Source organism: Dendrobates tinctorius, unplaced genomic scaffold (genome assembly GCF_039654945.1).
Source record: "Dendrobates tinctorius isolate UK_male_01 unplaced genomic scaffold, ASM3965494v1 ptg000003l, whole genome shotgun sequence".
Classification (NCBI taxonomy): Eukaryota; Metazoa; Chordata; class Amphibia; order Anura; family Dendrobatidae; genus Dendrobates; species Dendrobates tinctorius.
The window spans coordinates 63876589-63898911 of record NW_027361671.1 but is presented as its reverse complement, the minus strand read 5'-3'; the positions used below and the strand labels follow the sequence as shown (position 1 = coordinate 63898911).

Genomic DNA, 22323 nt, shown 5'->3' with positions numbered 1-22323 from the left:
TATCCTAGGTGCAGTTCCCTGACTGACCTGGGGGTAAGGGGGGCGCCGGAGAGCTGCAAGTTCCAAAGCGGAGCTGGAAAGTTGGATATACATAAATCCCGGCAGTTCGTGACATATTGTGGCAGCAGTGGGATACCTACAATAAGCTCTTGCGATAAATTGTTAGGGCAAGACTAGCTTGCTATTTTCATCACATTGTTGGCAGCGGTGGGATAACTAAGATAAGCACATGTGATAGCTGTGTGGGCCAAAGGTCACACCCTTTTCCCTGACATCTGAGATTTAGTTTCCGTCACCGCAGCGGCATGATTTGCAGCTACTTGACAGCCTGAATACATGTGGGGATTGCAGCTGCGGCAACAGAACCTAAATCTCCGAGCACTTCCAAATATTCGGAGATCACCCGAGCATGCTCGGGAAAACCCGAGCAACGAGCATACTTGCTCATCGCTAATGAGCATGTTTTTATATCACTACTGTGTTTTTTTTCCCCATTTTCTTTTTTTTCTAATTATCACTCATCATAAAGAAACCAAACTTCACCCACAACAGAGAACATCAACGGCTTATTCCAATCAGAATAAAACAAGCTACAAAATTGTCAATGTGTTCTCCTTGACTTAGTCTTTTTAACCTTAAAGAAAACCACAAAATCTTTAAATAGGGGGCCTTTGGCACACAGCATTTCATAGAACATTCTGCAAAGCAAAATGCTATAATCCCATCAGGCCTGCATAGCCAATCAATGGATGGAATTAAGCAATTAAGACAGTACAATTTCCTGTAATCTTTATCCTTCAAGCAGAACATCAGTCTTCTAGTAGAAGTATAATCAGACCGCAAATTGGTCAAAACTTGTTAATGCCAGCTAATGTTTTCCAATGGCAGCAGGGTGAGGAATCATTCCGTCTCCAGACCTCAGTCACTCACAAAGCGGGTGCGTACTTGTAGATACAATGTCAGAATTGATTTCTCATTTAAAACGTAATAAGGTGCTTTTCAAATCTACATCCATTTGTGCACTTCCACCAATATAACGATTTCATTACCTCCTACCAGACTGCACGTGCGCACAGATCGGCGGGAGAGGAAATCAAATTGCTAGATTCTATGAACCCCATTTGATTTATCAGCTCGAGTGTTACTATAGCTGACAAAACCCGGACGTGCGTAACAAAGATGAGATGCTGAACATATACGGGGGAATGTGCCAGTGTTTTCAGAATGCTTGCTCTACATTCAGCATTGAAAACAGCAGGAGAACAAGGTGAAAACAGCAGGAGAACAAGGTGCCGACATTGTGAGTCAACACTTTTTTTCCTTCTCATTTTAAATCATTCCCCCCAATCTGATTTCTTAACAGATAAAACTAACAGCATAATAAAACCACTTTTCTTGGCAAATGATTTCAATTCATGACCATCACCAGCAAGAGAAAAACCAAATGCGCAGCACACCCTGCTGTGACAAGGGGAGGCAATGAAAGAATGCAATGAGCAGAAATGAAATCATTTCCATTGTGTTGCAAAGTAGAAAAGCAAGGGAAGGAGTACGGGGAAGATTCATCAAGTGAAGGAAGGCTCCAGCCCTGCATAATTCTGCTCAAATGAATAGCAGACACAAACAATATAATAAATAAAATACATACACTTTTGAAATACGATTAATAAAAAGGTGCATTTTGCTCATTGCCTGGAAGAATTTTTACATAAAGATGACATGAATTCATATACTGGTCAGAACGCTCAGTTTCTAATAAAAACAAACTCCCTTTGATTACAAGGATAGATTGTTAGACAAAGTCATCACAGATGAAAATATGAAGCTGAGCAGACTTGCAAAGAAATCATAAGGGCTCATTCCGACATCATTGATTTTTTTCTCATCATCAGAGTTTTAGTCGTAGTGGTATTTTTTGCCATCAGACTTGTTTGGTTGTAGCGGCAATTTTTGCCAGTTTGGCCATAGCGACAGTTTTTGCCATCAGAGGTTGGTCGTAGTAGAAGTTTTTGCCATCCGAGTATGGTCGTAGCGGCAGTTTTTACCAACACAGTTGTTTGGTCGTAGAAGCAGTTTTTGCTATCAGAGTTGTTTGGTCATAGCAGCAGTGTTAACCACCAGAGTTGTTTGGTGTAGCGGCAATTTTTACCATCAGAGTTGTTCAGTCGTAGCGGCAGTTTTTTCCCATCAGAGTTGTTTGGTCGTGGCGGCAGTTTTTACCATTTTTACCTTCAACTCATTTCGGTACCAACTGAGAAAGATAGCATGCCGCTACCGAAACGCGTTGTGGGTTGCAGAGAATTTTATTAAGGGTTTGTGCTTTTATTTTTAATTGTCTCCCTTCTTGCCATAGCGCTCCTTAGGACGACATTGTTTTTTGCCTTCATTTCCACATCCCTTGCAAGGGAACACAGCTGGAGCATCTCATCCTGCTTCCAATCGACGGCTGATCGGGCTGAACTCCCCACATTCATGCGGCAACTGCCGATACCGGCCAGGCTTTCCTTTTGATGTGGATTGAGGACCTGCGGTGACATCCATTTGGTGATGCCCCTCTCCGGATGACATACTTGCATCACGTGACCGCTTCAGGAAGCCTCGACGGGATGATGTGACGATCCGCAGCCACTATAGAAGTCACAGCCATTTTACTGTCGCGCTCCAACTAGGGATGTGCAGGGGTGCATAACCCCCTAAGTTGAGAGGCCACTTGACCTGATTCATTTATACATATGTTGTCACTGAGTCCTTCACAAATGCGCTCCATGTTCCCTCTTTTTTTATGGTACATCTGAAGCCTCCATCACTCCAGCTCTATCCCCCTCCTCTTGAAGTGACAGATTTCTGATATATGGCCTTATTTGCATATTAATTGGAATGGTGATTTCTCAGTAACAGAGGAACAGACTGGCCATGTAAAGATATTGCTGGATTTGGCTCTAAATGTGCATATAAATAGTTTGGGGAGTGAAATCCTGCTGACAGATTCCCTTTACGGCAGTGAATGGGCATTACAGTCTAACTGAGTTTGTCTGTAACAAAGTGATGCTGCCAAACTTGGACTGTAAGGGAAAGCTGAAGATCAGGGCAAGTTGTACAACTTAGAAACCTGTCAATTGACTCATGCTGCCCAAAAACCAGAGGTCTAGGCTGCACGATTGCAGATCAAGAATGTTTTTCTCTGAAATATAGTTTGAAGATCTCCCAAACCTCTTTGGTTGAATGACAGGTCTTTCCCATTTAAGTAGACCTGTCAATCATCTAGCGTGGGGTGGGTGGACCAGCTGTCCAAAATACATTTTCTCTGAAACTATTGAGAGCTTCAGAGAAAATCATACTTGGCTGCAATCATGCAGCCAGTCTTTGATCAATACTGTTTGGGGAGCATGAATCGAGTTACCAGGTTCACTTTCGACCTAAATTTGAAAATAAGGAGTTGGTCTAACATGGGAAATCCAAACAATGTGTAATATACACATTAGGATTCTGCACTGTGCCGGATGTCACCACTTGCCTGTTCATATACAGTTTACATACTTGGTCACACGCTGACCACATTCTCTTCCGCATTCAATGCTGAAGAAGCAATCAAGGCTGCCACATATAGAAGCATATCCAAGAAGTATGCGGAGAATGACATGCTAAGCATGTCGAGGTGAGGAGACTTAAAGCTGCAATGCTCCTCTGGGAAATATGCTAATTATGCAAATTGTCTCTTCAGAGAGGAAGAGGACTAGAACTCTAGTGCAACCTATTTGCTACTTCCAATAGGTGGCACTAGAGTTCTAGTCCTCTTCCTCTCTGAAGAGACAATTTGCATAATTAGCATATAGAAGCATAGTAATGCACAAACTCAGACCAGCAGTACAACGGCTGACATGAACTACCAGTCAAAGAGGAGCTCCTCGAGTCTCGACAACCCCCTCCTCCACAAAATCTAGGGATTGGGTGGTTGGGTAGATTTGCTGAATATTGATGTTGGGATAACAGATTTATAGGCAGTGGAGATCTCAGACACGAAAAAAAAAAAAATCTATACAGCATGTCGGTGGAATTTCATTAACTAAAAAGTAGTCTCTTGTAGGAGTCTCTCCCACTTGTAAAAGCTGGGATGTGAGGTTTGTGTGTATCCAGTTTGACCCTTTTATTAGCTCAAATCATAACGGCTTCTTATTTGCCATTTGCTCTTCAAGGCTCTCACCTTTTCTACACTACGTCTGCTCTGCCCTCTTGAGATCTATGTACAACACCTTTCCTGAGACTATTTCTAAGGCCACGTTCACACGAGCATATAAAATTTCAGATTTTCATTTTAGAAAAACAGAATGACTTCATCTGCATTGTCATCAGTGTTCTATCGGTATGTCTGTTTTACATCAATATGGATTTGTTTTTATAAATTAGTGTATGAAATTTAGAATACCAAATACAGATTATTATGTGAAGAATTACAATGTATCGGATACTGTAAGGCTGATCAGTATGGGATCAGACTTTTCTTTTTACACTGAAATAGAGTTTCCGCCAAAATATGGAACTGACGAGTGAATGCTGCAATATTTTCAAGTGGACTTTCGATCATCCGTCATGTGAACAGACCAACTGAAGAAATTTGGTCCTTGTGGGTCATTGCTGTCTGTGCGAAGTCAGATTTTTCATGGACAGATCTCAGACTGAAAATACGGTCAATTAAATGTACCCCAAGTGAGAGACGAGAGGGAGGGAGGAAAGAGTAACAGAACGCAGCAAGGGCGCTGTCGGATTTGTAACATTAAGGACTTAAAGGCACTACAGCAGCAAAGTTTTAAGAAACTTTTAAAAAAAATTCTTTGGAAAACCGATATAAAGATGAACCTTAAGGCTGTGTGCCCACGATGCGATTTTTAAGCGTTTTTGCCGCAAAAACGTTTAAAAATCTTGTACATGATGCATCCCATGCATTCCTATGGCATGCCGCACATGCTGTGCTAATGCTGCGCTTTTTTCCGCGGCGGAATTGCATCGCGGAAAAAATCGCAGCATGATCATTCTTTTGTGCGGAATCGAAAAGAATTGCTGCGATTCCGCACTCATAGGAATGGGAATGGGCTATTCCCACCATGCGGGAAGTTAAGCGTCTCATGTGCGGTTGGTACCCACGGTGTGGAGGAGAGGAGACTGTCCTCCAGGCCCTGGGTACCATACCCCTGTAAAAAAAAAAAAAAAAAAAAAAAAAAATCGGGGTATATTTACCTTCCGGCGTCCCGCGCTGCATTCCCATCCTAAGCGTTCCCAGTAATGCCTTGCGGCAAGGTTCTGTGATGACGCGGTCTTGCGAAATCGCTATAGTAATGCGAGACCAACGTCATCACAGGTCTCGCAAGGCATCGCTGGGAACTCGGAGGCCCGGGATGGCAGCGCGGGACGTCGGAAGGTAAATATACCCCGATTTTTTATTCTTTTATCTTTTTTAACATTTTATCTTTTACTATTGATGCCGCCTCAATAGTAAAAAGCTGCTCACACTTGTCAAACACTATGCTTGATGAGTGTGACCAACCTGTCAATCACTTTCCAAGCGATGCTTCAAATCGCCTGGAATGTGCTTGAGAAAATCGCGGCAAAATCACAGTAAAATCGCTGTGAAATCGCGCAGAAAAAAGCGCGCGATTTCTGGGAAGGAGTCCGGTTTTCATTGTGCGTTTTAAAACGCTACGTGGGCCCATAGCCTTACATAGGGAAACAAACTTCAGTTTTGCTTAAACATTAAATCCGGAACAAGCAAAGCCTAATACTATAAACAGAGAGAAATTCCAGTAAACGTGATGAAGACATGTAAAGGAATAACATTAATTGTGACAAAAAAGGAGAGTAAGGATGGAAGGGGCAAAAAGTGTTGGGGGATTCTTCCTAGGGTACGGATAACCCCAATACTGCCGAAGTTAGGGTTGTGGGGATGGTAGATTGCTGTATACAGGGGAATACGAAGGGTGTGATCACTCGCAAATGGAAGGAAATATAAAGAAGTAGAGAAAATCAGAAATACATAAACAGCCCTGAAATAATATTCACAGAGTCAAGATGGTAGAGAGTGAACAGAAAGGGTAAGATCTCAATACACAAGGAAAGCATAATGAACAAAAAAAGAAAATGAAGAATACACGGCCAAATAGAGCAATAAAATAAATCATGGCATTAGCGCACCGGCTCAATAGCATACCCGTGCCCACCTAGTGGAGGAGATAGGGGTTAGTCGGCGCTATGCACACTGAGATATATGGGGGAATGTGCGCTGATGTAGGGAGAAGAGGAGGGAACTTCCGGCTCACGTAAATGCTGGTCAGGAGATGCGTCAGAGCTGGGGAGCACGTTACTACAGGGTGTGTTATAAACAGCCTTGTAGTAACCAGGGAGTGTGCAGGACTGAAAATTAAGGAGTAGTGTTAGCGGTGCATGCGCTGTCTACCGCCAGGCCAGCTCTAGGAGACATTTGATATTTTCTAACGGGCCAAATATAACTACACCGCTGGCCACATTTGGCCTGCAGGACTGAGTTTCACATCTATGAACTAGAAGGAGAGGATAAATGTTTTTGAGCAGAGCTGTGAGAGATGCAGCAAATGTGTTTGTAAGGAGACAAAGTTCACTTCTATTGAATTATGTTAGTTACATGTCTCACACTGGTAATGCTCCCTTTTATTAAAAATAAGCTCTGGAGGTGGAGTCTCATGCAGATCAGTCTCCTGTCCATAAATCGTAAAAAAAAAAAAAAAAGAGTGGATTTCTCTGAAATAAGACATTGAATTGCAGATATCAAGGTATCATTTTATTTGGTTTCATATGACTCAGAAGACTGAGAGGAGACTTAAGGCTATGTGCACAAGTTGTGGAATTGCCGCGGGAATTCCGGAATTCCATGGGAAATATGCGAGAAAACCGCATTTTAATTCCCGCCTATTTCTCGTGGGAAAACTAGTGATTTGCAAGCGTAATTAGCTTGCAGAATGCTAGCGTTTTCCCAGCGATCTGTAGCATCGCTTGCAAAACTGATTGACCGGTTGGACACACTCGTCAAACACTGTTTTTAATGAGTGTGACCAACTTTTTAATATTGAGGCTGCCTATGCATCATCAGTAGTAAAAAGATCTAATGTTAAAAGTAATAAAAAAATAAAAATGGTGTTTTTCTCACCTTCCGGCGTCCCCGATCATCGCGATGCTCCCGGCAGGTCCCGTTCCCAGTGATGCATTGCGACAATGACCTTTGATGACGTCACGGTTTCGCGAGACTGTGACGTCAAAGGTTATTGTCGCAATGCATCACTGGGAACGGGACCTGCCGGGAGCATTGCTGAGGCCTGGTGACGCTGTGCGGGACATCGGAAGGTGAGAATATGACGATTTTTTTATTTTAATTCTATTTTTTACAGGGATATGGTGCCCAGGGCCTGGAGGAGAATCTCCTCTCCTCCAGACCGTGGGCACCATCTGCAAATGTTCTGCTTACTTTTTGCATGGTGGGCACAGCCACATGCGGAAAGTAAGCAGAACAATGCATTTTCCTGCGATTCCGCACAAGGAATGAGCATGCTGCATATTTTTCCACGATGCAATTCCACCGCGGAAAAATCCGCAGCATTAGCACAGCATGAGCGGAATGCCATAGGATTGCATGGGATGCTTTTTTTTTTTGCGGCAAAATTGCGCGTTTAAAATCACGGCGAAAACGCAAAAAAAAAAAAACCGCTACGTGTGAATAGCTGTCTACAAATATCTCAAGGGCTGTCACATTGTAGAAGGATCATCTTTATTCTCATTTGCACAAAGAACGACTAGAAGCAATGGGATGAAACTGAATAGGGAGAGACACATTAGATATTAGAAAAAACTTTTTAACAGTGAGGGTGATCAATGAGTGGAACAGGCTGCCATGAGAGTTGGTGAGTTCTCCTGCAATGGAAGTCTTCAAACAGAGGCTGGACAGATATCTGTCAGGAATGATGTTATGCTGTAATGTCTACCGTCTGTACAAGTACCCTCTGAAATGTAAAGTGCTGCAGAATATGTCGGCGCTATAGAAATAAAATTTATTATTATATTATAATCCTGCTTTGAGCAGGGGGTTGGACCAGATGACCCAGGACTCTACCATTCTATGATTCTATGACCTACATACTAATATAGATGGCTTATGAGGATTGATCTTACTGACAGATTCCCTTTAAGAAATGAAAAATACGTAGAAGTATTTAGCGAGATGTAGAAATGTCATATCACTGGTAGAATGTTACACTACTAAAAACCTGTAAAATCAGGAAATGAGTCTATATGCCAACTGGGAATCAAGTCATTGTTCATTAGCGAGTACAATCGTAATTATAAAGATAAATTCTATTAATTGTAATTTCATATCCTGTGAACATGGAATTTAAATAGAAAAGCCTTTTCATACAATTAGAAGGAAAAAGACAAAGCAATTACAGCAGACTCCTGACTCAAGAGCACAGTGACCGCGCGCTCCTCAGCCGTCCATTGCTCTGTTTATGTCTTAAATGTCAGGATGTGAAATCTCTCCTGGGGGAGATATGTGCAACTATGGAAGGAGATTTCAATCTTTTTTTAACAAGGAATTTTCATCAAAGAGAAAAACACATAATACATTTTCAACAGTGCCACTGGGATCAAACAGATCTTACAGAGCGTTACTGGGGCTTGTTTACAGTCTTGAGGACTTCCATGCATTTTGCACTGCTAAGATGTTGCAGCAAACACTCATCCTCCACGCCATAAGCCTGGATAATGACAGCCCGTCAGCCTGCTCCACAGTAACACGTGTCAAGGACACAGCGGACGTGCCAAGGCCTTGGGCCCAGATAAAGAAAAGCTGAAAAGGGCAAACAGCTCGTGCTTCCTGGATCTTATTCATTTGTATATTTTAGTTCTTCATTTTCTGGGTCATTTATTCTCATCCAGATGTTAAGGTTAGCGATAAGAACCACGTCAGGACACAACACTGGAAACCCCCGGCAGGCCTTCCTGTACACTGCTGCAGCATCGCAAAGTTGGGGTGGTGCTTTTCTTGTTTGTGGTTTTTTTAATGCAGGCGGACACACAAGTTTGATCAGAAAAAACATGTCATAAAGTATCATTATCCCATTTGAGATTGGGCGATTTTCCATTTTTTTTTTTTGCACATTCATGTTTATTCTCCGACTAACAAGAGCTGTAACTTTATTCTACTACCAGCATAGCCATGTGAAGACTTGATTTCTTGCAAGCTGTAGTTTTTAATGACACCAATTACTTTAACCATATAATGTACTGGAAAAACTACATCGTCGCCATTGATTTTGGCGTTTTGTCTTTAAGACATTCATTAAGCACTAGAAATTTTCTGGCAACATTACTTCCCAGATAAGCACAATATATAAATGTAGTGTAAAAAAAAAAAAAAAAAAAAAATTTGAAATTTATATGAAAAAGGAAAAACAATCGTGCAGCCATTTTCTGACTTCCGCAACATTTTCATTCATTGACACTGATTTCTTAAAGGGGGTTGCCCACTACTAGTACAACCCCTTCTCATTCAGCATGTCTGACCCAGTTCAGATAAAAACACTTTTACTCCTCTCCCTTGCCGGCGCCATTCCAGTGGTGTCGGCACTCGCATTCTCTGGGCTCATGTGAGGTTGTGACGTCACACGAGCCCTGAGCCCAATCAGCGCTGGCGTTACTGTCCCCACCTTCGGATGTATTGAACATCTGCAGGGACTCATAGCGGCAGCTGCTCTCTGACTTCTCCTTGATGTTCGATTTGTCCAAAGGCGGAGACAGTAACGCCGATGCTGATTGGGCTCAGGGCTCGTGTGATGCAACAACCTCACATGAGCCCAGAGAACGCGAGTGCCGACACTGCTAGAAAGGTGAAAGCCAGGGAGTAGAGCATAGGTGTTTTTATTTGCATGGGGAATGAAAAGGGGTTGTACTAGTAGTCGACAACCCTTTAAGTGGTAGCATCTTTAGATACACATATTTTGGTACTTTTGAATTGCATATTTTTAAGGGAAGCAAGGCAATGAGAAAACAGCAATCCTCTAGTTTAGATTTTTAATTCATTTTTTTTTTACTCTGCTTCACAGTGTTCACTGTATTAACGCTTTTAATTTTTTACTTTTAAAGGGTGGGCGATTTCATAAACTACAGTTTTAGTGCTCTTGATCTGCAATAGTTTGTTCTATATAATGTAACACGAGTATTTCAGTATATAGGGAAACAGATTCTAGTATGAAATTTCCATATTAACTAAGATGAAAGCCATGGATGTCTTCAGCAGTCTCCATGCTGCCATTGCAACCCCACAATCACATTTGATCCATTCAGCATACTTATCGGTGCGCCCCTCCAGGACCACGACCCTCCAATGATACGCTCAATGATTGACAGCAGCATTTAAGGGGTTATCTGCAACAATTAAAGCCTAGCTCTGGTTGCAGCTGTTAACCCTTTGATGCCGCACAAATTTCCATTTTTGCGTTTCCTTTTTTCTTCCCCTCCTTCCCAGAGGCATAACTCGTATTTCTCTGTCCACATAGATATGTGAGGGCTTGTTTCTTGCAGGACAAGTTGTACTTTTGAATGTTATCATTCATTTTATCACATAGTGTACTCGAAAAATGGAAAAAAAATTTCAAGTGCAGTGAAATTGTGGAAAAACAAAACACAACACAATTCTGACATTGTTTCTTGGTAATTGTTTTTGCGGTGTACATTTTGTGGTAAAAATTATCATGTAATATGATTCTCATCATCAATACGATTATGACGATTTCAAATGTGTCCAGCTTTTTTATTATTAGAATTTAGTAGTGGAAAAAAATATGAGACGTTTGCAACAAATAAATTTTGGGGGTTGTGTCGCTATTTTCCGAGACCCACAACATTTTTTTTTTGGCCAATGTAGCTATGTGATGGCTTATTTTTTGCAGGGTAAGACTTTTTATTAATAGCATTTTGGGATAGATTTGACTTTTTGATTGCTTGCTACAGCATTTTTTCTGGAAACGGGGGACCAAAAAAACAATTTTAGTGTTCTTGAATCTTTTCCAGTTTGGGTTATTTTCATATTTTGATAGATCAGACATTTCTGAACACGGTGATAGCACAAATGTATATATTTTTTATGTCTTTATTCTCAATGGAGGAGTGATTTGAACTTTTAGATTTCTTATATTTTTTCTACACCTTTTTTTTTTTTTTTTTGCTAGCCCCTTAGAGGACTTTAAGATCGTCCGATCGTTTGTGCTATATATAATGATGTGACAGCAAAACTCAAGGTCTCTTTTGAACTTAACGACAAATGCGCACGTCGGCACGTGTTAAATACTGCTGTCAGAGATTGACAGCGGCATTTAACAAGAGTCATCACCTGCCAGGTAAGGGGTGGACTCATTGGGTGAGCCCGCTTCTCACACCTGCTTCCAACATGCGTCGTACACATACAGGGAATGTTATGAAGTGGTTAAAGGTAGATGTTGTCTTTGCAACACTGCCGGCATCTGCTCAGCTCCTGAACCTGCTACAAACATCACAGGATGTACAGGTTTGTTCCATATCAGGAAGGGATTAAAGAGGTATTCCCACAATATCAAAGCTCAGTGGCTTAAAATCCTATTTATGCGTAAATTATACCGAAATTATACAGTTTTAGAAAAATTCTGCAAGTTCACATATTTGAGACCTTGTCTCCTTTCAGTTTCTTCTTACATTTTGGGGGAATTCTAAAACCTACTTTGACGAGCGCATTTCGAGGCCTGAGATCGCTCTAAATCTCACAGTACACACTGATAACGTACGTATAGAAGTAGACATATTCTATGATTATTTTCTTGTTTTCCATGTGAAAGTTTTGAGTGTCTGTTGTTTCTTTTTCTCGACTTGACAAAAATAAAATATTGTAAAGGAGCTGTAGAGATAAATATACAATTCAGGGAAGATCATTGCATTCCGCAACAATTACAGAGCATATGCCCTGCTAAAGTGCAGATTAGAAAAATCTGAGTAGAAGCCCTTAGGTGAGACACAGCTCCAACACTCCGCAAGTCAAACCAATACAGAATTCACAAAATGGTGAGGACACCATGATATAGGGGCTGAGACCCCAATTCCAGGGATGTATCACTTATTGGGCAGGATTTTGCAATTTCAATAAAAACAGTGTTTTATTAGCAGGAGATTACTACTACAAGACTAGGTGTCTTTCGAGCCTCCTAGTCCAACCACACCTACAGCACTGATTAGCAGCCTTTTGTCAATTTACATGGAAAGCGGCCAATCAGTGGTGTGAGCGGGGTCATACACAGCTCAGCATTCAGAGCTCTGCGGCAGAGAAACAAAAACTGCGAATATCACAACTGCTGCACCCTGTAAACTAAGTGATGCATCACTGAAACCTGGGTTTGTCCCTGAATCAAGCTGCTGTCACATTACATAGGAAAAACCTGCTGACAAATTCCCCTTAATAAACTAAAAACAGGTATAATTTAAACAAAAAATAAAAAGCACACATTTCATTAGTTGTAAGAACATATTGAAACCTGATTAATAGGGTTACCTTGAATTGTTTGTGGCTTCGTAGCATTATCAAAATCACAAATCTTTGACCACTCATCACGGACAGCTTCTGGTGTCATTGGGCGATTCTGCTGTCTGATAATGGAGCCAACAGTTCTCTCCCAACGCACTAATTACAAGAAGGGAATAGAAAATATTGATCAGAATCCTCAAGGTGATGGCAAAGAGTGCGAAGCAATACAATGTAAACTTACTTCTAAAGGCTACTTTCTAAAGAATTCTCAGAACCCTCTCAAGGCAAGTGCAGTTTTTTCTTTTTTTTTTGCAAGCGGCTTTATAAAGGGGCCTCGCCATTTCTCCGGCACCACAAAACAAAGCTGCCCAGCACAGGAGGGAAGAGACCTTTCCGAGGAAAACTTCTGATGTCACTGAGGGGTTTTGTTTGCTTTTGTCAAGCACAAACACTGCTTCCAAAAAAAGTGAAAATTACTTTTCATGCTGAAATGCTTGCCCCTGAAACGGCGGTGGCAAAGGAGCGAGAGGCAGCGTGAGCGAGAACAATGCCAAGGAGCAGGCTGTGTTACAGGCCATTTGTAAACCTCAGTTCAGTTGATCAATCCCAGTTTATTTAAAAAAAAATAACGTCTTCAAAAGCGGACAGACGAAAAATGCAAACTGTACAAACACAAACCAAACCACCGACTGGGACACAATGCCTCCTCACATAACAGAGTATATGGAGAACGACAGCCAGCGAGAGGCAGTTTGGACATTAGTCTATACATGAACTAATTCACAAGGATATTAACCCATTGGGGGACACACATTTCTCGCTATATCCTCCTCACCTGTAAAGAACCATACTTTTTTTTTATATTCTCTACCATATGAGGGCTTGTTTTTTTGTTTTTTTTTAGAGGGACAAGTTGTTGTTTTATCTGACATCATTCACATACAAAAAAATGTACTGTAAAAAAAAAAAAAAACACTATAAAAAAATCCAAACGGGGTTAAGAAAAATAAAAAGCTACTCCGCTATTTTTTTGGTTTTAGGACTTTCAAGTAAAAATGGCGATACTAAGTGAACACGCTTGATTTAGTTTGGCTACTAAACATGGTTTGTTCTGGCATACCCGGAGAGCCGTAACTTTATATTTTTAGCCAGGGAGCATTTTATAAAGGATTATTTTTGCACAAGTTGCGGGGTTTTAAATTTTACCATTTTCAGGTGTATACAAATTTCTGATCTTTTTTTCAGTAGGAGGCAAAAGGACCAACAAACAAATTCTGGACCACAACTTTAACATTTTCACCACATTGTCTCTGTGGACTTCCACAGTGGAGTTAACCCTTTACAAAATATGTAAAAAAAAAAAAAAATCACAAAAAAATTTAAAACCCTGCAATAAAATCCACATGCGCATTTTATTGCCGATCTGTAGCAAAATCCACTTCCCTGTTCATGCACCACTCAGATTAATGGGGTCCTCTGGGACCAAGATACTGATGATGTATCCTCTGGAGAGGTCATCAATGTTATATCGGTGGGGGTCTGACATTCGCCAACCCCACTGATGAGCTGTTATCTGCCCTTGTGGCGGTCAGAGCTTAAAGATATGGAGTCAAAAGAACAGGACTCTGTACGTTATTTAGGGGCCGTTCTGAAATCTTATCCCCTATGCACATGAATGGGAGATAAAATGCAGTGTTAGAGAGTGCTACTAAATGGACAAAGCCACTTTGTTACGGCTTGAAACACTTATTACTCTTGTTGATTGCAAAAATCCAGTTCCTATTAGGACATAGATATGGGGGTGAGGGGAAGACCCTCCATCGCAAACAAGTATATAGATCTTATGAAACACTCACACTTTCCAATCCATCCAGCTCCAACCTGAAAGACAGAAGACACAATTAAGTCTGCGGATAGAGTCAAACCGTAGAGTTACGGTCATTGTTTTGGGTTTTTTTTGTTTTGAACTTAGAAACCTACAAGCTTTTCTCGAAATAAAGTGTGTAGCTTTCTTGTAAGAAGTTTATAGAACAGTAAAATGTAATGTATTAAAGTGATGGTGAACTGTTATTTAAGACTGTTTAAATTTGCGTTAGAAGCTTCATCTGGAGCGAAGACTGCAGAATATGGAAACCATTAATCCAACAGACTTGAACTCTCAGATTTAGTACTCTGAATGATTAGGAATAAAAAATAAAAAAAATACCAGAACCAATATTCTGATTACAAAAATGGATCAACACGTCAATAATTACAAATAGATATCTTCATTAATGCCAATAACAATCTCCGAAAAAAACAGATAAAAGGATTCCCAGAAGTTCTAAAACAGAACTCATCCAACACGGATTCATAATTAGGTAAATTATTAACTGATGGCATAATGGCACGTAATAGAACACATCCATAGCATGTGCATCTTGCAATCTGCTGGCAAAGACTGTGAAAGGCGGGTCAAAATGTTACTTACTACAAAGAGGATGTAATTACAGTGGCATGTAAAAGTTTGGGCACCCCTGGTCAAAATGACTGTTATTGTGAACAGTTAAGCAATTATAAAGATGAAATGATCTCTAAAAAGGCTAAAGTTAAAGAGGTCACATTTCATTTGTATTTTTGGCATAAAATATATATATATATATATATTATTTTTCTTTTTTATATATTAAAAATTACAAAAAGGATAATTAGCCAATGCAAAAGTTTGGGCATCCTGCATTGTTAGTACCTAGCAGCACCCCGTTTTGCAAGTATCACAGATGATAAACGCTTTTTGCAGGCAGAACGGAGTCTTTTAATTCTCGTTAGAGGGATTTTCATCCATTCTTCCTTGTAAAATTCCTCCACTTCTGTGAGATTCCTGGGTCGTCTTATTTTGAGGTCTAGACACAGATTTTCAATGATGCTCAGATCAGGAGACTGTGAGGGACATTGCAAAACCTTCAGCTTGCACCTTTTGTGGTAGTCTATTATGGATTTTGAAGTGTGTTTAGGATCATTATCCATTTGTAGAAGCCATTCTCTTCTCAACTTCAGCATTTTACAGATGGTGTTATGTTTGCATCAAGAATTTGTTGAAATTTCATTGAATCCATTCTTCCTCTCTACCCGTGAAACGTTCCCCATGCCATTGGCTGCAACACAACCCCAAAGTACAGTTGTGACCAAAAGTATTGACACCCCTGCAATTCTGTCAGATAATACTCAGTTTCTTCCTGAAAATGATTGCAAACACAAATTCTTTGGTATTATCTTCATTTAATTTGTCTTAAATGAAAAAACACAAAAGAGAATGAAGCAAAACATTGATCATTTCACACAAAACTCCAAAAATGGGCCAGACAAAAGTATTGGCACCCTCAGCCTAATACTTGGTTGCACAACCTTTAGCCAAAATAACTGCGACCAACCGCTTCCGGTAACCATCAATGAGTTTCTTACAATGCTCTGCTGGAATTTTAGACCATTCTTCTTTGGCAAACTGCTCCAGGTCCCTGATATTTGAAGGGTGCCTTCTCCAAACTGCCATTTTACATCTCTCCACAGGTGTTCTATGGGATTCAGGTCTGGACTCATTGCTGGCCACCTTAGAAGTCTCCAGTGCTTTCTCTCAAACCATTTTCTAGTGCTTTTTGAAGTGTGTTTTGGGTCATTGTCCTGCTGGAAGACCCATGACCTCTGAGGGAGACCCAGCTTTCTCACACTGGGCCCTACATTATGCTGCAAAATTTGTTGGTAGTCTTCAGACTTCATAGTGCCATGCACACGGTTAAGCAGTCCAGTGCCAGAGGAAGCAAAGCAACCCCAAAACATCAGGGAACCTCCGCCATGTTTGACTGTAGGGACCGTGTTTTTTTTCTTTGAATGCCTCTTTTTTTCTCCTGTAAACTCTATGTTGATGCCTTTGCCCAAAAAGTTCTACTTTTGTCTCATCTGACCAGAGAACATTCTTCCAAAACGTTTTAGGCTTTTTCAGGTAAGTTTTGGCAAACTCCAGCCTGGCTTTTTTATGTCTCGGGGTAAGAAGTGGGTCTTCCTGGGTCTCCTACCATACAGTCCCTTTTCATTCAGACGCCGACGGATAGTATGGGTTGACACTGTTGTACCCTCGGACTGCAGGGCAGCTTGAACTTGTTTGGATGTTAGTCGAGGTTCTTTATCCAACATCCACACAATCTTGCGTTGAAATCTCTTGTCGATTTTTCTTTTCCGTCCACATCTAGGGAGGTTAGCCACAGTGCCATGGGCTTTAAACTCCTTGATGACACTGCGCACGGTAGACACAGGAACATTCAGGTCTTTGGAGATGGACTTGTAGCCTTGAGATTGCTCATGCTTCCTCACAATTTGGTTTCTCAAGTCCCCAGACAGTTCTTTAGTCTTCTTTCATTTCTCCATGCTCAATGTGGTACACACAATGACACAGGACAGAGGTTGAGTCAATTTTAATCCATGTCAACTGGCTGCAAGTGTGATTTAGTTATTGCCAACACCTGTTAGGTGCCACAGGTAAGTTACAGTTGCTGTTAATTACACAAATTAGAGAAGTATCACATGATTTTTCGAACAGTGCCAATACTTTTGTCCACCCTCTTTTTTTATGTTTGGTGTGGAATTATATCCAATTTGGCTTTAGGACAATTCTTTTTGTATTGTTTCATTTAAGACAAATTAAATGAAGATAGTAATACCAAAGAATTTGTGTTTGCAATCATTTTCAGGAAGAAACTGAGTATTATCTGACAGAATTGCAGGGGTTGTCAATACTTTTGGCCACAACTGTATGATTGATCCATCTCCCATGCCTAATGGGTGGCGAGATGGTTTTTTCCTGAAATTCTGTGCCCTTTTTTCTCCACACATACCTTTGTCAATGTGGCCAAAGAGTTCCATTTTAACCTCCTAGACCTAAAGGACTTGCTTCCAAATTGCACCAGGTTTGTTTAGATGCTCTTATGCATTCTTCTTACGCTGAATTATTTTGTGAGGACGCAAGAGAGGTTTTCTTCTGATGACTCTTCCATGCAGGCCATATTTGTGCAAGTGTCTCTGAACAGTAGAACAATGTACCACAAATTCAAAGTCTGCTAAATCTTTCTGAAGGTCTTTTGCAGTCAAGCGGGGGTTCTGATTTGACTCTTTAGCAATCATACCAGAAATTTTGCTTGGTTTTCTAGACCTTATATTGACCTCCACTGTTATTTGCAACTGCCATTTCTTAATAATTATGTTTTGAATTTTGGGAAGGGCAACTTGAAAACGCTTTGCTATCTTCTCATTGTGTTGTCCTGCTACTGTTTTTTGGCACAAGGTTAGAGGAGGGTAGGATTTTATAAAGCTGAGAAATTTGCATCCCCTGGCCTTTCCAAACAATGATGATAACAAATAAGACATAACCATAACAGGCTAATTAAGGTCTGAAACCACGGTAAGTTATCTGAGCACACAAATCTCCAATGATGCCCAACTTTTGCACAGGCCAATTTTCCTTTTAGTAATTTTTAAAATGCAAAAGATGGAAATATATATTTTTTGCCTAAAATACAGAAATAATGTGTCATCTTTACCTTTAGGCTTTTTAGAGATCATTACATCTTCAACTTGCTTAACTGTTCACAATAACAGTAATTTTTAACAGGGGTGCCCAAAGTTTTACATGCCACTGTATGTGCCATTATGCCATCAGGTAATAATATTTTTAATGCATAATTATGGATAGTTGTTGAATCTTTTGGATCACTTCTGACCTAGATGTGCACATAATATATTGTTTTGGAATAGTTCAGTTTTGTGACTTAAGCGCCACACCAGCAATTTTTTTTTTTTTTTTTTTTTAAATTGCAGCGCTGGAGTGGCGTTACTAGTCTAAGTTCATTGCCCCTAGTGTCATACATTACGAGCCGCTTTCTTCAACCGTTCTAGGTGCGGCTCCAGGTTTGTGACCTGTCAGATCGCTCAAGTGTTTGCTGGAAGTCACAACCCAATGTTAGTCTATGAGAGCCAGAACGAGGCTCTCAGACTAAGGGTCCCGTTACATTTAGCGATGCACCAGCGATCCCGACCACGATAAGACCTGGTCATGATCGCTGGTGCATAGCTAAAGGGTCGCTAGTGAGCTGCCAAACAGGCAGATCTCACCAGCGACGCAGCGGTGATAAGCGATCCGTAGGCGGTCGCTCTTACCTGTCACACCGCAGCGATGACGACTTCCGCCTGCGTCCATGCGTCGCTAGTCGGCGCCAGTGACGGAAAATGGCCTAGGACGTTCGAGCGCCATCAGCGATATCCAGCGGGGGGGCCAGTCACAGGTACGTGTTACTCAAAGTGTGATCGCTAGCGATATCGCTGTTGTGTCACAAAATCGGTGACGCTTTAGCGATATCGCTATGTGTAAAAGGCCCTTTACATTGAACGCTTGTGACCATCACTTTTGACTTTCGGTCAGTCAGAAGTCGCAGTTGCGAGATGACAGAGCAAGCATGGAACGGTGCTGGGAACAGCTGAAGATGACGGCAGGCAAGTATAATACTAGGCTCGAGGAACTTACATTAGCAGCACCACGCCAACATAAGAAAAAATAAAAAGCTGGAGTGGTGCTTTAATGTATATCTATTAATTGTATACTGATTATTTATGATTTATTAATACTTGCAGGTTTGGTACTATTACCTGATTAAGCTCTATGCAATATCAAAGATTGGACCTCATTACTAGGTGTGTTACTTACTAGTCTTCTGGTGTTTTTATGATTTTTGAGATGGGGGTGGGGTTTGGTCTGAATTGGGGATCCATTTCAAGTCTATTCTATCTTCTGATATCATTGACATTAATAAAAGACAATTATTTATAATTACTGATACTGGTCAGAATATTAGTTATTGGATTATGGGTTAGCGTTTAGGGAAAGTAGCCTGCAGCATAATGAGAAGGAAGCTACAAGGACTAGAAATCTCACTGACTGTTCTGTTTCGCTGCATCACTTTTGATACTAGAGGGAACAATTGTAACAACACTGTAATTAGATCACTGCTATGTATGCACTATAGGCTTATGAGTACTTTTTAACAATGGAAAAGACTAAACTACAAAGTGGTATTCCATCTGACTCCAAGGCTGTAGGCATCGCGTAGAATGTTTTTAATTTTCTGGACAAGGAGGAAAAAAGGGGCCACTGTGGATTGGCGATTTTACATGACAACCATATGAACCTTGCAGTTAAAAATCAAGAATATGCATCTATCAGTTTTCCATAAAACAGCACAAGTATACTGCAAAATCGACAAAGAGTTCAATAAAAGCCTGCACAAGTGACCTTCTGAAATAGGAGACTAAGGGTATGTGCACACGGTGCGGATTTTGATGCGTTTCTGCAGCGTTTTTGCACGCGCAGAATTGCCTCAAATCCGCAGTGCAGAGTGCACACAATGTTAATGAATGGGAAATCCAAAAACGCTGTGTACACGCTGCATTTTATTTTCCGCAGCATGTCAATTCTTTTTGCGGATCCGCAGCTGCAGTTTCCATTCTGGTGTCTCTCTCTCTCTCTCAAGCACAACGGAAAAAGTTCACAAACCAAATCCGCACAACAAAAACACACTAAAATCTGCAAGGAATCCGCATAAATTCCGCAGGAAAACAGCAAGCGTTTTATCCTGCATTTTCTGCCAAGAGATGCGGATTCTCTGCAGAAAATTCCGCAGTCTAATCCGCAACATGTGCACATACCCTAAGACAGCTTATCCATTTGCGTTATCGCCTATATTTTACTTTTCTATGGTTGCTTCATTTTTTCTTTCTTCAACAAATATAGTACAGTATGCATTATATACAGTTGGCAGATTAAACTCTGACTTTTCAGAGTAAAAGAGCAAAAAAGTGTCAATAGGAGACAAATGCTCCCTAAAAACAATTTAATTTGTCTCTTGACAATGTAAGAAAATCTCACCTCGAACAAACTGCCATTTTCTTGACAGCTTTCATGACATAGCCACAGCACGAGGGGAGCAACATACTCTGGCTTTAGAGCGTCCACAAGGTCTAAAATTAAAACAAGCAGCTCTAGTAAAATATACAAAATTACATATACACACGTAGTAGATATGGTTATATACTTACACTAATTATAATATATACACTTACATTATATATATATATATATATATATATATATATATATATATATACAAAATAATGGAAACAACTAACGTTTTGGCATCATAATCTTTGAACATGTTATAAACATGCAAACCGTGACATATGATAATGTTTTGTAGTTGATTATTTGTGTTATGTGATGTATATGTAAATTAACTGTTTGTTTTGCAGAACTGTAAGAACATTGATGAGAACCTGATACCAATGGCAGACATCTCGGATTTTCAAAGAGGCCAAATTGTTGGTGCTCGTATGGCAGGCACTAGTGTAAAGGGTATGTCACACTAAGCGATATCGCTAGCAATATCGCTATAACTAGTGACGTTATAGCGATATTACTAGCGATATCTCTGTGTCTGATACTTACCTACGACTGGCTCCCCCGCTGGTTATCGCTGATCGCGCGATAACAGGCTGGACTGTTTCTCGTCGTCAGCTTCCTGTGGCGCTTCCTGCTGTGAGGACGAGCAACGCGTGGAGCCGGGCGGGAGGACGCAGGATCGCCTAGTGTGACAGGTAAGTAGCGACCCCCGTCCCCAGCGATGTCGCTAGTGAGATCTGCCTGTGTGGCAGCTCACTAGCGACCACTTAGCGATGTACCAGCGATCCTGACCGCGTCATATCGCTGGTCGGGATCGCTGGTACATCGCTAAGTGTGACAGTACCTTAACAGAAAGTGCCCGAATGCTTGGCATGTCAAGAGATACTGTCTCCAAAGTAATGACTGCGTTTGAAAAAGAAGGAAAAACGTCCGCAGCAAAGCACAGTTCCGGCCGAAAGTCGAAGTTGACTGAGAGAGACAGTCGGACTCTAAAGCGAATTGTGAGAGAGGATCGCAAGACAACAGCTCCGAAAATCACTGCTGAGCTCAATGAACACCTACAGAAACCAGTTTCCATGAAAACTGTTCGTCGGGAGCTGCACAAATCTGGATTCCACGAAAGAGCTGCAATTAGAAAACCGCTGCTCTCAATGACAAATGTTTCCAAGCGTTCAGAGTAGTGTAGTAACCTCCAGAATTGGTCCCTCGAGCAGTGGAAACATGTGATATTCTCAGACGAATCATCAGTTACCCTATTTCCGACCTCCGGCCGAGTGTACGTTTGGAGACAGCCGAGAGAAGCATTCCATCCAGACTGCCTTCTCCCAACCGTAAAACATGGTGGAGGTTCTGTGATGATCTGGGGTGCTATTTCGTGGTGATCTGCCGGGCCAATGATATCCCTTCATGGAATTAACAGCCGAAATTACTTAGGCATTTTGGGCGACCAAGTGCATGTAATGGTTCAAGCACTGTCCCGGAGGAGAACGCCATCTTTCAGGATGATAATGCACCAATTCATACAGCTAGAATCGTTCAAGCATGGCATGAGGAACATTCTAATGAAGTTAAGCATCTCATCTGGCCCCCACAATCCCCAGACCTCAACATTATTGAGTATTTATGGTCGATTTTAGAGATTCAAGTTAGACGTCGATTTCCGCCGCCATCGTCGCTCAAAGAGCTGGAGGGTGTTTTAACTGAAGAATGGGCTACAATTCCTTTGGAAACAATTCACACCTTATATGAATCCATACCTTGGAGAATTGAGGCTGTAATCGCCGCA

At 41.1% G+C, this 22323-nt stretch overlaps 1 protein-coding gene across 1 annotated transcript in view; it reads right to left on the bottom strand.

Moving 5' to 3' along the window:
- HSD17B4 (hydroxysteroid 17-beta dehydrogenase 4) overlaps positions 1-22323 on the bottom strand; it is a 397700-nt gene that overhangs the window by 235708 nt on the left and 139669 nt on the right. The window contains exons 9-11 of the mRNA XM_073554879.1: positions 20508-20599; positions 14419-14443; positions 12590-12718 (exon numbers count right to left, since the gene is read on the bottom strand). Coding sequence (XP_073410980.1) covers positions 12590-12718; positions 14419-14443; positions 20508-20599 — 246 coding nt within the window. The remainder of the gene's footprint in view (positions 1-12589; positions 12719-14418; positions 14444-20507; positions 20600-22323) is intronic.